The sequence below is a fragment of the Girardinichthys multiradiatus genome, chromosome 21 (genome assembly GCF_021462225.1).
Source record: "Girardinichthys multiradiatus isolate DD_20200921_A chromosome 21, DD_fGirMul_XY1, whole genome shotgun sequence".
Lineage (NCBI taxonomy): Eukaryota > Metazoa > Chordata > Actinopteri > Cyprinodontiformes > Goodeidae > Girardinichthys > Girardinichthys multiradiatus.
Window position 1 is genome coordinate 20922141 of NC_061813.1, and position 15240 is coordinate 20937380.

The 15240-nt window shown below is 37.1% G+C and overlaps 1 protein-coding gene across 1 annotated transcript; it reads right to left on the reverse strand.

Moving 5' to 3' along the window:
• Nucleotides 1–995: 995 nt before the first annotated feature.
• Nucleotides 996–15023, reverse strand: si:dkey-118j18.2. The gene is made up of 5 exons (XM_047349750.1): nucleotides 14600–15023; nucleotides 14344–14423; nucleotides 12124–12283; nucleotides 9446–9578; nucleotides 996–3373 (listed from the first exon to the last, which is right to left on the reverse strand). Exons 2-5 carry the CDS (start codon nucleotides 14361–14363, stop codon nucleotides 3156–3158), a joined length of 531 nt encoding a protein of 176 aa, XP_047205706.1. The 5' UTR covers nucleotides 14364–14423; nucleotides 14600–15023; the 3' UTR covers nucleotides 996–3155.
• Nucleotides 15024–15240: the final 217 nt, after the last annotated feature.

Genomic DNA, 15240 nt, shown 5'->3' on the forward strand with positions numbered 1-15240 from the left:
CTAAGTGGACAGTTTGATTTCACAGAAGTTTGATTTACTTGGAGTTATATTGTGTTGTTTAAGTGTTCCCTTTATTTTTTTCAGCAGTGTATATATATATATATCTGCCTGATAGGAATTCAGTTGTAAACTGCTCTGTTAATAAAAATTTAATAAAATCTAATTTGACTGAAGTGAAATGAGTAATGACGTAACAGGATTGACCAAAAACAAATAACCAGCTACAAAAGTTGAGTATTTATATTTATTTAAAACTGTACTGAAGTACAAATAAAGATTTAAAGCTTACTTTCAGTGCTGAGTAATATGTCTGCATGCAAATCTTGCATGCTGCCAAAATCTCTTACATTCCTCCTCCATCCCTTTATCCCAGGTCAGCCATCTCTTAATCCGTCAAAAAAAAAAAACATGGCTATGGTTAGGAAATCAGGTCTACTTGAACTACTATCAGTTCAGAAACAATTACCTCCTGCCCTTGTATCTTATGTGACGTCAACATAAATAATTTTTTAGGCAAATACAAATACAAAGGACCGTGTAAACAAAATAATACCCAGTCCTACAGAATGTTATTTACAAAGATGTTAAAAAATCCCACCAGTTAATGTGAAAATAATAAAATAAGACTTTTTTATGTTAAGGTTGAAACACCCAAGGTTTTTCCCTCACCACCCCAGAAAACAATAAAATGTTGTGTTGCAATCTGGTTAAAAAAATTCCGTTCCTCTTTTTAGTTGCCTTAGAAGAGTTATTAATAAATTTCTGATTTTCTCAATTTATTTTAACTTGTTTTCATCGAATTGAGGAAATAGAGACTTAAATGGCTGCAGTCTGTCCCTTCTCCAAGTTACCAGCTCATATTTCTCCCCACATTTGCTGACAAATGAATGTTTTTCTATTTTGGTTTAAGGAGCAGATTAAAAAAAAAAAAGAAAAAAGGGTGAATGATGCCATTTTAAACGTCAAAAATCAGAAATATGCAACATTATACAGGATAGCTCTTTATACGGAAGGTTTATTTCTCGTTTCAAGACATAAAAATATTTTTCCCCTTAATTCTCACTTAGACATAATGGAAATTGATTTTTCAACCACCATACGGAATGAACATGAAGTGAACAAACATGAAATACAGAATGTTACAGGAGAGGATTGATTGAGCATGCTGCTGCTGACAGGTTAGTGATATCGAGCAGGTCCAAACATACATTCATTTGTACCTTTGCTGTTGCATCCATCTGACTGACAAAACCAAACAAAAGAATCTGGTAAAGCATTAGGTACAAGCTAATTTATCATTACAATGTAAAGACTCACCATTACAACATAGCACACATCTAAAACCCACCATATTCCATACTTCCCCAAAATTAAAAAGGGTAAGCATAGATAAGATGGCCAAGCAGTGCAGGAAGGAAGTGTATTCAGCTCGATAGTCCAAACAGTGTTTGGTGTCAATACAAGAAACCACTAAGATATGAGGCTCTTCTCATCTCTGCTAGATTTTACACACAAACAAAATGGCAGAAGTTGGTCCCAGAGAGAGAATGTGAATAAAACTTGGTTTTATCCACAAGTTTTCTTTCTTTAATGGCTGCCGTCGGAGATAATCTGCCTCCCCTTTTCACCCCTTCTCCAGGGTCCTCCACTGACACAAAGCTTTCTTCAATGCATCAGTGAACGCCTCCGGTGGTCCTCCTTGTCCAGGTAACCCAGATTATTTATTTTTTCAAAGGAAATTCAGCAAGTTGCAGTTTCACAGGTTTTGTGAACCTCCAATTCTCACTTTTCTGCGTTGCTAGGGTGCAACATATTCAACTTAAAGAGAAAAATTCAGAGTTTCAGGGCTAATGCCAATCTCAGAAGATGAAAACCTTCACAGTGTTGTGTCTTTCACCAACTCCATCACAATTAGGAGCGAGTTTGGGTGTAATTTCTTGCTTTGTGCTACTAGAGAATCACAGCTTGGCCACATAAACATGATTTTCTGAGCAAACACTGGAACAGGATTAACTGGAAGTATAATAAAATTGTAGCTTCATGAAATTCAGCCTCCAAAAAAAAAAAAAAAACAGTAAAACTTTTCCCAAAGTAATAATATTCAAGAAAATACAACACTTGGATAATGTCCACCTGCCTGTGGTAAATTAACAAAGATTACATAAAACAAATGTTTTTTTCCTGTAGTTATTTCTCACTTTTTTAAGCAACTTATGTAAAAAAAATAATTCAGTGGATGATTGCAGAAACAGCAATTTACACGAGCTTCAATTTAAACAACTTTGAGGTTTTTCCAGATGGTTTTCTTATTTCTTAATCAGCTTAATTGATTTTACATTATTTAAATTAATTTCTTAAGCACCTTTATGTCCCACTGCTTACTTTTTGTAAAAAAAAGTTCAGTAGTGATAGTTATAATTGAAAGAATCTCTTGTCTACTCATAGTGTTTCCTCACCTTGTTCCCCTTCTCTGTTCAGTCCCACTCAGTTAATTAAACTAATGTCTCAGTCTAACACACAACTTACTTATGTAAATGATTTAGTGCATTTATAGATGAAGCTTTATAAAAGAAGTAATGTTGCAATGAGTAGACAGCTGATTATTTCCGATGCATATGTACACCTGGTGGCTCAAGATGTTTTAGATTGTCTAAACAAGAATGTTTGTATCAAACTGGTGCTGAATTAACGTGTCCTGGACAACTGTAGGAAAAAGACAAAGTAAAAAAAAATTTAAAATTAGGAACAAACTGTTTGATATCAACTACAAATATGCTGTAAGAATAAAGAGGTTCTGCAGGAGATTGTAGACATACAAGAGCAAAACACTTAAAAGACAACAGTTTAAAAGTCTCTCTTTCTGATGTTAATTCTTGCTGGGAAGCAGGTTCTGCGGTCCTGACAGAGGCACAAAGGCTTGCTGCAATCATCTGTTATATCAAACTCATCATATGACCACTTTTTAATACAAGTAGAAAAGCAAATTGGTTTTAAAACCAATGAATGCACACACTCGTACACAGGCACACAACCACCCCAATAAACATTTGCCCTCTTGTGGTGAGAGTAAGGCTGGCAACGATCACTGAGGTTGAATGTAGGAAGGCAGTGCATAGGGGGGCGGGGGGTGCAGGCAAACGTAAATCAGCGGCTGTTTAAGTGGCCCTTCTCTCTGGCAGAGACTCGATCTGGCTAACAGGACTGTGTGGGCAGACTACAGTAGGCGGAGTCAGTGTGTACGGGGGAGGAGCTTCGCTGATGTTAATGGAGTTTCCTCCATCGGAAATGAGAGGCGTGTTGTGGGAGAGATGAGGGACGTCAGTTTCATCGCCCTGGGCGCATTCGCTGTAGGGAGGCGGCTTCAGGTCATCCTCTGCAAGAAAAGAAAATGAAAAGCGAAGCAGTTATAAGCTTTCAATAGAAATCTATTCCAGTTTTAACATTACTTCATTTTAAAACGTTTTTTTTGGTTTCTAAAACTGTTAATAATCATAGTCAAACCTGATTTAACTGATTTGCCTTTAGCTGACAAACCTTCTGGGAACCTCAGTTGCAACAGCCATCATAAAGACCAAAGATAGAGGAAGAGATGTTTTTGTTTCCTATTTTTAAGCAAACAAATATTGTTTTTAGCTTAACTTTTACATGAACTTTAGTATGTATGCATTTTTTTCAGTATTTTATCACTGAATTAGCTTTTTCAATTTCAAATTTTATTTCTGCTTGGTTCAATTGCCCTTATATTAGAAATGTGATCCCATTAATCTAATTTATGTAGTTTTTAATAGTACTTTTAGATTTTAGTCAACCAAGTCTGACTTTAAGTTTTCATTTATTAGGCTTTAATCATGTCAAGACATTTTTCAGTGTTTTACAATTTTGTTAACACTTACATCGCTCAATGGTGGTTCCTCATTATACATACAATTGTACTCAGTTCTAAAGCTTATGTGAAAATTTTGATGTGGTTGTCTTATAACTACTATTTTATTTACCAAGTTAAGCATTTTCTAGTATGGTTGTTAATGCTACTCTCTTTGTTTTTAAACTCTTTAAAAACCCATTTTGTTACACACTGCTTAAATACACTGCTTTCAGTAAATAACGCTCCAGCATCTTATTTCCACATATCCAGTGCTTTAGCATAGGTAATCTAATCTCCAGCCTAGCTGTGATGTTTTGTTGTTTTATTTTTTAACATGTTGAAAACGTCTGCAGCATTAGCACCATAAACCAGGTCCCGGCTACACTACAGAACGTTTTTGGGATATGTTTTTCCTCTGCTTTTGGAAAATAAAACAGCTGTCCGTGGGATTCCAGTCAATAACACTATAATACATATTCCACTCTGGCAGATGGCCTTAATACTGATATTACCCACATTAAAAGAAAAAGATCCTGATTATGGCTAAATCAGTGCTAGGCTAAACATGTTTCTAAGACAGCTGTAGTTTCTATTTTCTCTGACACTGTTTGGCCTTTCCTCTTAGTCATCAACTTCTTCAGCTCACATATGAAGTATAGCAGAAATAGTCGGGACAAAAGAGGAAAAAAACAAAACAAAACAAAACATCATTTTTCATTATCCCTGGATATCCAATCTACCTGCAAAACCGCAGAGTTTTTAAAAACTGTTTTTCTCACCAAAAACCCAGTTTATGCAAAATCTGCTTCCAAATGATCCATGTTCATGTGAATTGGACCTCAGAGACATCACCTAAACAGCACATATCCAACACCTCTATTGAATTTCTGTAAACTATGTCCAACACAATGGCCAAATACCTAGTATCATGCTTTCCAGATGCTCTGTCTGGCATTGATGAAGACTCACTGACCTCAGTATGCTGAATGCTTGGAGTGGCTTCCACAGTGGAAGAGTCAAATACATTTTCTTGTTAAATTAGTGACTAATTATTGGACAATTTTGGGGAACTCAGAATGTGTTTAGAGCATAGAATATTCATGCACACATGGCCAGGCAGTTAATAAGAAAAGTGAGACTACCATTACTGCAAAAACTAATTTCATATCATTTATTCTAATATACATGCATTTTATTTAACTCTAGGACATCATAACCAATACACACACCTCACTTTACTCAGTAATATGCAGCATTTACCTTAATGCCAGCTGCTGAATAAACAGATGACTAATTTAAGTGCAGCTGTCTTCTTTATGAGACCTACGATCTAAAAGCAAGGGACGAATGTAAATGTTGATTTAACAGTATAATAGGAACTATTATTAAGCTGTAGTTAGCCATATGTCCTGTTGCAATAGATTGCCTCCAGCTCAGATTCACCCTCACATTCTGACTCTGTTCAGGGTTTGCTCTCAGCTGAGCACTTACTGTGTTGTCCTAAAGCTTAAAAATACAATTTAATAAAACACGAGGAATGATGACTCAAAAACCTTCTTAGTAGTCGGGATAAAGTTGTGCAGAATCTCAAAGTTTAGAGGCAGCTGTACGTGCTTGATTTTACTGAAGGGTATCATGGTCAAGGGGTCGAATAAAGACACTTTTTAGATTTTTATTTGTAAAATGCTTTAACAACTGTACCTTTTTCTTTCCACTTCACAGTTATGCACCACTTTGTGCTGGCCTATTACATAAAATTCCACTGAAATACACTAGGTTTGTGGTTATGAGACAAAATGTGGAACGATTTGAGGGATCTGAATATTTTTTCAGTTTGTATTAGGTAAAGAATGTAGCCAGTTTTTAATCGCCTATAATCTGGTTTATAAATGAAACATACTTTAAAATTATTTTTCAGTTAAAAAAGTACTTATAAGAGAAAAAAAAATTATTTGAAATTAAACAAGAAAGTAGAATTTTAAAAGGAAAAATCTGAATCAGCAGGTTAGAAATGCACAATAATTGAAAATTGGAATTGGCAAAGAAAACTACAACTGATGCATTGGAACAGTGTGAAGGAACACATGAAAAACTAGGATAGTGCTCGGCCCCTTACAAGCAGCAAAAACCAACACCGGGTGAGCGGTTTTGACCCGGCTTGGCTGTACAAGACTGATTTTGTAAGTACAGTGCCTTGCGAAAGCACTCGGCCCCCTTGAACTGGTCAACCTCTTGCCACATTTCAGGCTTCAAACATAAAGATATAAAATTCTAAGTTTTTGTGAAGAATCAACAACAAGTGGGACACAATCATGAAGTGGAATGAAATTTATTGGATGTGTCAAACTTGTTTAACAAATAAAAAACTGAAAAGTGGGGCGTGCAGTATTATTTGGCCCCCTTGCGTTAATACTTTGTAGCGCCACCCTTTGCTGCAATTACAGCTGCAAGTTGCTTGGGGTATGTCTCTATCAGTTTTGCACATCAAGAAACTGAAATTCTTGCCCATTCTTCCTTGCAAAACAGCTGGAGCTCAGTGAGGTTGGATGGAGAGCGTTCGTGAACAGCAGTCTTCAGCTCTTTCCACAGATTCTGGATTGGATTCAGGTCTGGACTTTGACTTGGCCATTCCAACACCTGGATAAGTTTATTTGTGAACCATTCCATTGTAGATTTGGTTTTATGATTTGGATCATTGTCTTGTTGGAAGATAAATCTCCGTCCCAGTCTCAGGTCTCTTGCAGACTCCAACAGGTTTTCTTCCAGAATGGTCCTGTATTTGGCCCCATCCATCTTCCCATCTATTTTGACCATCTTCCCTGTCCCTGCTGACGAAAAGCAGGCCCAAACCATGATGCTGCCACCACCATGTTTGACACTGGGGATGGTGTATTCAGGGTGATGAGCTGTGTTGCTTTTACGCCAAACATATCGTTTTGCATTGTGGCCAAACAGTTGGATTTTGGTTTCATCTGACCAGAGCACCTTCTTCCACATGTTTGGTGTGTCTCCCATGTGGCTTGAGGCAAACTTTAAATGAGACTTTTTATGGATATCTTTGAGAAATGGCTTTCTTCTTGCCACTCTTCCATAAAGGCCAGATTTGTGTACGACTGATTGTTGTCCTATGGACAGACTCTCCCACCTCAGCTGTAGATCTCTGCAGTTCATCCAGAGTGATCATGGGCCTCTTGGCTGCATCTCTGATCAGTCTTCTCCTTGTTTGAGATGAGAGTTTAGAGGGACGGCCGGGTCTTGGTAGATTTGCAGTGGTCTGATACTCCTTCCATTTCAATATGATTGCTTGCACAGTGCTCCTTGGGATGTTTAAAGCTTGGGAAATCTTTTCAAATCCGACTTTAAACTTCTCCACAACAGTATCTCGGACCTGCCTGGTGTGTTCCTTGGTCTTCATGATGCTCTCTGCGCTTTGAACAGAACCCTGAGACTATCACAGAGCAGGTGCATTTATACGGAGACTTGATTACACACAGGTGGATTCTATTTATCATCATCAGTCATTTGGGACAACATTGAATCATTCAGAGATCCTCACTGAACTTCTGGAGTGAGTTTGCTGCACTTAAAGTAAAGGGCCCGAATAATATTGCACGCCCCACTTTTCAGTTTTTTATTTGTTAAAAGAGTTTGACACATTCAATAAATTTCATTCCACTTCACGATTGTGTCCCACTTGTTGTTGATTCTTCACAAAAAATTTGAATTTTATATCTTTATGTTTGAAGCCTGAAATGTGGCAAGAGGTTGACCCGTTCAAGGGGGCCGAGTACTTTCGCAAGGCACTGTATGTATGTAAATACATACATATTACCAGTGAAAAGTTTGACACACTTTCTCATTCAACTGAAAATAAACTTTTCACTGGTAGTGTATAACAGATGGAGATAGAGAGACTAGACTAGTCAACTGCCCATTCACAAGGTACATTTGAGCGAGATTTTGTTGCAAGACGGAGAGAAACATTGATAAAGAAATATGAGGAAAACAAAGCTGAACACTTTGTAGATAAATGTATGAATATTTGTGGGTTTTGTTTTTTTACTTGTTAAATTATCTGCATTATTCTGATTGCTATGCTTAAATTATTAAAACAATCAATAATTATATGCCCGTATTAAAAGAAACACATACCCTCCCTCCCCAAGACAACATTCCTAGGGGAAACACTGGAAATGGAGGAAATAAACCATGAGAAGTGAGAATGAGGGTCCCATCACATAATGACATTACTGCTGAGATGTTACCATTTCCATCCACTGTAACCACATCCTGCTATCAGACTAAACAACCACTTCAGAAACGGCAAGCAGATAACGAAAGAAGATGCTCTGAACAACTGCTGTCAACTTCAATAAAAAATTTTCTTTTTTAAAAATCACAAATTCAAATTACCAGGAATCATTTTGAGTTACATATGCTGTTCAATAAGGGAATACAAGGTTTACACAACATTAGTAAAGAGAAGACAGCAAAGTTAGTGAGGTCAAATAAACCATTAAAAACTGAAACAAGTTAAATAGAAACTGTGAAGAAAAAGAAATACCTTTAACACCTAGATTACCCTATTTTACGTTTTGAGAGCTAAGATAACAGAAATATTAAGCCAACTTTTATTTTTAATCATAAACTCATAACCAGCTGAAACTGTCGCATACACAAGTAGCTACTTTCATTTGTGGCTCTGACAAGAAGCTTTTATTCACCCTTGCTACCATATCAGCATAAACGTCTTCCTCTATGAGGCTTCCTCTGCCTCTGCACAGAAAACCACACCAAGTCAGTGTTGAAGCAAAGCGGGCTTTCCCACCATTGCTAGTGATAAGTGCGAATAAATTTGTGCAAAAGCAGTGACCAATTCAAATGATGCAGGGTAACATCTTACAGTAAACTATAAAAAACGCTCAATTGTGCACAGACAGTGCCTAACCCTATTTATATCCTTTAAACTTTAACATATTTTGTCACATTATAACCACAAACGTCAGTGTATTATATTATGACAGAGCAGCACAAAGTCCTAAGAGCATAACTAAGTAGAAGGAAAATGATAAGTGGTTTACAAAATTTTATACCAGCAAAAATCTGAAAACTGTGATGTGCTTTCATATTCTGCCACCCTTTAAAGTCGTAACCCTAAATAAAATCCAATGAAGCCTTCTGCCTTTAGAGGTCGCCTAATTAGCAAATAGAAAACACATGTTTCTGACTTAAATCTCTTTACAAATACAGCTGTTCAGTCAAGGCTTTAGAGAGCGTTTCTGAGCAAAAACCACCAAGACGACCTGGAAACACATTAGACTTGGCAAAGTTTCAAGCGGGGTTATGGTTAAAACAATATCCCAAGTTTTTAACATCTCATGCAGCAAAGCAATCCATCATTCCACAATGAAAAGAGTATGGTACAGTTGCACCCCTAGCAAGACATGGCTGTCCACCTTAACTGAGAGGTTGGGCAAATAAAGTCTGACAACCATCCAAGTTGCCTGGCTGATTAAATTGATCTATGTACAAGGAAATAATTCCATATTACTGGCCAAACTGCGAATATGCGTTTCCTACCTCCAGAGACCGCCTCGTATGGTGGGGGCATTTCCAGGTGGGAGAAGGATGCAGTCGGGGGCAGAGCCGAGGAGGGCTCCTCGACTGAAAGGTCATCCTGGATGCCGTACCAGCTGGGCCAGACAGACGTTTGCTACAGAGAGGAAGGAAATACAAAGAGTTAATATGGCTCTACGTGCATACAGCCGAAGCACCGAAAATACAGAAGTGCATAAATGTAAACACAAAGACATGTATTATTATGCTAACAACCGGGCAGGTTTTACATCGGCACCGCTTTGGAGATGACAGTTATGATCACATTAACTCCTAAGACCAGTTTACTCCAGACCAAAAATCGAAGAGCACAAGATTAAAAGCCAACTGAGGAGACTTTGGACCAAGTTCAAATCATCTTTTATCATAACAGATCTGTGAGCTTTCTATTCATCTCCAGCTCAGAAAGGAAGTTAAGCTTAATAACAGACTGTAACAACGCAGGCTGATGATTAATGTGTTTAAAATGATCATCCTGTTGTGGTTGTCACAGAAAAAGGAGGGAAAAAAGCAAGCAGCACAGACGGGCATGTTTAAAACATTTACTCCTCAACTAATATAAACTAGATTTAAAATCATCACAATTTCAATTCTTCAGCAGTTATTTGACAACTTCAATTTAAGTTAAACCCAGCATGGATGTCTTTATCAAGTCTTTAGAGCTTTTTAATAATTTCTTTTCATATTATGACCATACTAGTTACAAGAGAATGATGGTTAGGGAAGGTTTAGCAAATCATACTCCTTCATGTAGGCTGAACATTTGAGTTATTTTGTTATTTCCTCGCCTTAAGACCTCCCTTCTCTATATTATCCACCAGAGACAGCAAAGGCTGCAAGGAGGGCAGGTAAAAAAGAAAGAATAGCATGTATTTAAGTGGGAGCAGACAGCGCTGTTAATAATCAAATGTGATAAGGCGTGAGAGGACGCTGGAGAAACATGAGAAATAAATTAAAGAAAATAAATGTAACAGGTTTAGGTTCAAGGTGAGGCGGATTAACAGCCCCCAAACTGGCAAGTAATTAGGCAGCGCATACTTGTCTGATAAGACACCAACAACCACAACTAGACTGCATGTTCTTTCATGTCTGACAGTCAGATAACACACAGGATATAAATGGCCAGGGAAAACCCAATGCTAAAAGCAGGGGGATTGCACAGCTTCAACTACATCATTTATTTTCTTTTACAAATGGGGCATTTCCTGGAGAGCAAATATTCTAAACAAGGTTAAAAATATCGGTGGCTGTCCTTCTCAGATGTTACTAGACAGCAAATAAAGATATGGTGTGGTTGAAATGACTGATTTGTCATTGATTATCCCAATTTCTATTTTCATTTCTTGACATTTCTAGAAGATGGGTTCAAAACGAAAAGCAAACTGACGTTCCTCATTTGTTTAAGCAAAATGAAGATCATCTCTACTTATTTTAGAAAGGCTAGGAAATGCATAGTTTGTGGGGTCAAGCAGGAAGATGTCATCTAAGGTAATCTCAGGCTGTTTTGTATGACCTACGACAGCATCAACACAAATAAAACAACCTTTAATGAACGAAGAGTAAATCATAAGCTGGGTATCTGAGGCATATTTCAGATTTACAGCTAGGCATCAGCCAGTATGAGATTCCCATGGAATGATAACCTTGAGTACCAACCCCAGAGTTACACTGTATTAATAACAGCATTTTTTTAAATCTTGGCAAACCTTATGAAGATAAACGACCCCTTCCTGTTTAGAACGCAAAACCTACATTTTACTAAAACCTGAGATTTCTGAACAGATAGATATTAAGTCCACCCTCATGATTGGAAAAAAGAGGACATATTATTTAAAAATGTCAAAAAACTAAATACATAATCTTGTATTTAACAAATATAAAACAGACTTACATACAACATTTTAGTGACGTTGTTAAAATATATATATTTTTAAAAACGAGACTGAAATTAAATATTTAATAATTTACATATTAAAAGTGAACCAGTTTCTCTGTGGACAACTTTTTCTTACCACAAAAAGCGCTTCTGTTTTAAATTTGCTCAGCTGAGCAACCTATACAAGTTACTAAGTTTTATACGTTTACAAACTACGAGCTCAAACAGATAAAATTCAGTTTGCTTTGAGAATTTCTATGCTTCAGATGACACAAAAATGGACGTTTGAAAGATTTTAAGAATAAAGTAAGAACAAAAACAGTAACTAATCATTTTTCCATTTCATTAAAGAGTGGGACTCGAACCCTGGAGGGCTGCGTCGAGGATTGAGGCCTCTGTATATGGGTCACGCGCTCTATCGCTACACACGCACCGTTATTCATTTTCAAAATAAACCTGAAGGCAAATGTAAAAGCACATAAATGGAAGCACGTGTAACGTAACTTATTAAAGAAAGCAGAAACACATGCATTCTTAAGCGAGACCACAAACAACTCATCTGTTAAAACATCACGCAGCCAGCAGTGACCTTATCTGACTGGCTTACACACTCTTCTTACTCACATAACCATATGTCTCTTAAGAGATTATTGTCATCCCAGAAATCCTTGAAACTGTCCAGAACCATGTCCCCACAATAATGACGACAAGCACGTTGACAGCTAAATGACGCATCTAAGAAACAAGAGGTAGGTTCTGCACTTACATTCTGTCTCTCACACATCTGATGAAGGTAAGCCCTTCCTCCGACGATGACTATCTGTGCATTGCGAGTGTTGCTCAAGTATGCTGCCAGCTGCCTTTGTCTTGACCGGTACCAGCACACATAGAAGAAGATCTTTATTATGATGAATATTATAACAACTCTGTGGGAAAAAGACAGACCAGGGGGGAGGGTTAGGGCATTGGTTCTGAAACTTTTTAGAACCACCTTTTTAGTACTACCTCAGTGAATACAATGTTTTCCACGTTCTGCCATACTGTCGGCACATTATTATGTTACAAAATAAATAGAGAACAATCTTATCCAACTGCACTTTATGTCTGAAATAATAATCTCCAAGACCCAAGTGGGGAAAATAAAAAGTTGCTGAAGTCAGAATTACAAGAAGGAAAGATGGAGGTTTCTCCCCAAACCCAACCTCAAAATCAAATATGGCTGCCTTACGTTAAAACATAGTGACAGCAGCTGAAATAAAGAGTTCATTGCACTTTTGGCAGTTTGTATCTTTTTGAATCTTTCCACACATACATCTATCTGTAGCCTTTGTGAATATGTTCTATTAGTGACTGAATACATTAAAAGCAGAAATACATACTGTTATAGGTTTGTTTAGTAGTTAGCTTTGTCTTTGAGTACAAATCTTATTTGGCCTCCAACTTGGAACTAAAACATTAAATTATGCTTGATGTTATTCCAAGTTCTGACTAGAGAGAAGTGGAATGCAGCAGAAGTAGCCACCAGCAGCTTTTTTCACTTCAATGTTGTCTGCTTCAGTTTCTACTGAAGCAGTTCTTGAAATGTTTTCCATTGCACTTCCCTTTCGAGTAGTGTCTGAGGCTTTGTGCTTGAACTATTCCTCTTTTAGCTGTTTGGGTAATTAGGTCTAAATCTTTTAGCTACTTTAGCTTCTTATGTACCTTGTAAATAGCTAATACCAAAGTTTCCTTTGTGTAAGTGTGTTACAGTCAGCAACTGCTTGATAGGTGATTAAATGACTGGCCAGAGGCGGTGCATCACGAATGATCTTCCTGTGTGAAACGAGTACTGAGAAAGGATGCCTGGTCAAAGTAACTACTCAACAGAAAAGTAAGGCAACATAATATTAAACTCATTTAAAAACTGCTACAGCTGTTTTTACTTTTTACATTGATTTACTTTTATAATCAGACAATTACTCTGATCGGTAATGCTTAGCATATTTTGTTCTCAGTATGCGCCTCACAGGAATATAATTATTTGTGCACCGCCTATGCCATTTCGCATGTTAATAATCAACAAATTTTTTTTGTGTGTAAATTAAAGCCAACACACTAATAATTTAAAGGCTCATAAAATAGTGCTTTCATAAATCACAATACTTTTGGCAGCTTCTGGAGCAGTTGTTACCTGAAACTTCTGAGACCAAATAATCTGTATTTATACTAAATAAATATGAAAGCTATTCCAGGTAAGATATTCTTTGCTAATAACCTTCTAACAGAACCTCAGTAAAAACATATTTACCTATCCCTTTTATGTTTTCAAGTACCTATACCTACATACATATATATATAAATAATCATACATTAACTGAATTGAAATACGTTATATCTTCATTCGTTTGAAAATAATGCAAGCTGAATGTCTTTGTGTTTCAAGCCAAAAATATTGTCCGTCACTGTTTTTACTGGTAACCTTATCATGTGATGCTGTAACAAACATTGCTACTGTGCTGAATAAAGTGATTATTACAAGTTAATTAACAAACATCAATGCTCACCATTTAAATGAGTAGATTATTCATCATCTGGTTTAGATCTTTTCAGGACTATACCTATAAGATTTTTTTTTTTTTTTTTTTGTAATTTGGGTTCTCAACTTTTCAAAGGTTTCACTGATTTTGTTAACATATCTATCCTACTTTACTGGGCAGGGTTCTTGAACTATTTCCCTCTGCAGATCCCCTTTGAGTACCACCTATTTGAAGCAAGTATCCTAAAAGTACTCTTCTGTCAGCTGTTTTTGTTTGTTATCCTTAAATTATAGCTATTTTGCCTCATATCACCCGTATAAATAGCTGGTACCAATAATTTCGTTGAATACCACTAAAGACAACCAAATAAACACCAGTGGTCATTGGGTAAAAAGGCATCACTAGACAGTCAACAAGAAACCACAAAGACAAAAATGTGTTGACAAAAATAAAGTAAAAGATGCACTTACATATACCAGTAAAGCTCCATTTCTTAAACTGTTTATAACTGAGAGGAGAGTCTCATAGCTGGAGAATTAAACAGCTTTCACTGCAGACAGGAACAGGTTTTGTTACAAGGAAGCAAAGTTTATCACGTCATATTTTACTTAACTGCTAGCAAAAACGTGTATGTTGTAGCATTTCTGTAACTTTAAACATGTGACAACTTAAGAACCAAAAGTCCTTCGTAAAATGTGCAACAAATAAATGTAAAGGCGAACTTACGTGAAAGAGACAGATACGTCCACCTGAGTTAGCTGGCAAGGTGTGCCATTTCTCTTTCTGTTTCAGGTTAAGAGATGTCAGGGAAGCTCCAGGAGCCAGGAGAGGCTACGGCTAGTTCTAGCTAGGATATCCGTGTAGCAGGCCAAAACAGCAGCAGCGTTAGTCACTTACTCCGGGACCAAAACAACGGCCGAAACTGAGCTGTTTTAAAAACATCGCTTTCTGTTGTTCATACCATATCGCTGGCTACCCATTGGACGAGCTATTCGTTGAATTCAAACTGGAGAAAGAAGTTGAGTGACCCAGCGGAGTTGAAGCTAACGCAGACTGACCACATCCTCTCGTGTTGTGAGCTGCCTTCAGTTGCCTGGGTGGGCGGTGTTCATGCGGGTGCTGCTTTCCTGCTTCCCGTAAGACGCCCCCCCACTTCAAACCGTGCTCGATATTAACAGATCGGTAGGTTTTGCATCTAAATGTCGCTTTAGAAGGCCAGACAATGTCCTCCATTGCACAGTGGAAGTGAGAAACCCTATGAAATAGTTTTATTTAGATTCCCTTCTAACCTATGACGATACAAACAAAACCACACGTGAACCAGACGTTTTTAACTTGATAAAATCAATTATTTTTTAATTGTGGTT

Excerpts from the sequence above, each read along its gene's own strand:
- si:dkey-118j18.2 (XM_047349750.1), bottom strand. The coding sequence starts at position 14,363 with ATGGAGCTTTACTGGTATAT. Across the intron at positions 9,579-12,123 it reads AGATGTGTGAGAGACAGAAT|CAAACGTCTGTCTGGCCCAG; the intron begins GTAAGTGCAGAA and ends TCCTCTCTGTAG. Across the intron at positions 3,374-9,445 it reads ATACGAGGCGGTCTCTGGAG|AGGATGACCTGAAGCCGCCT; the intron begins GTAGGAAACGCA and ends CTTTTCTTGCAG.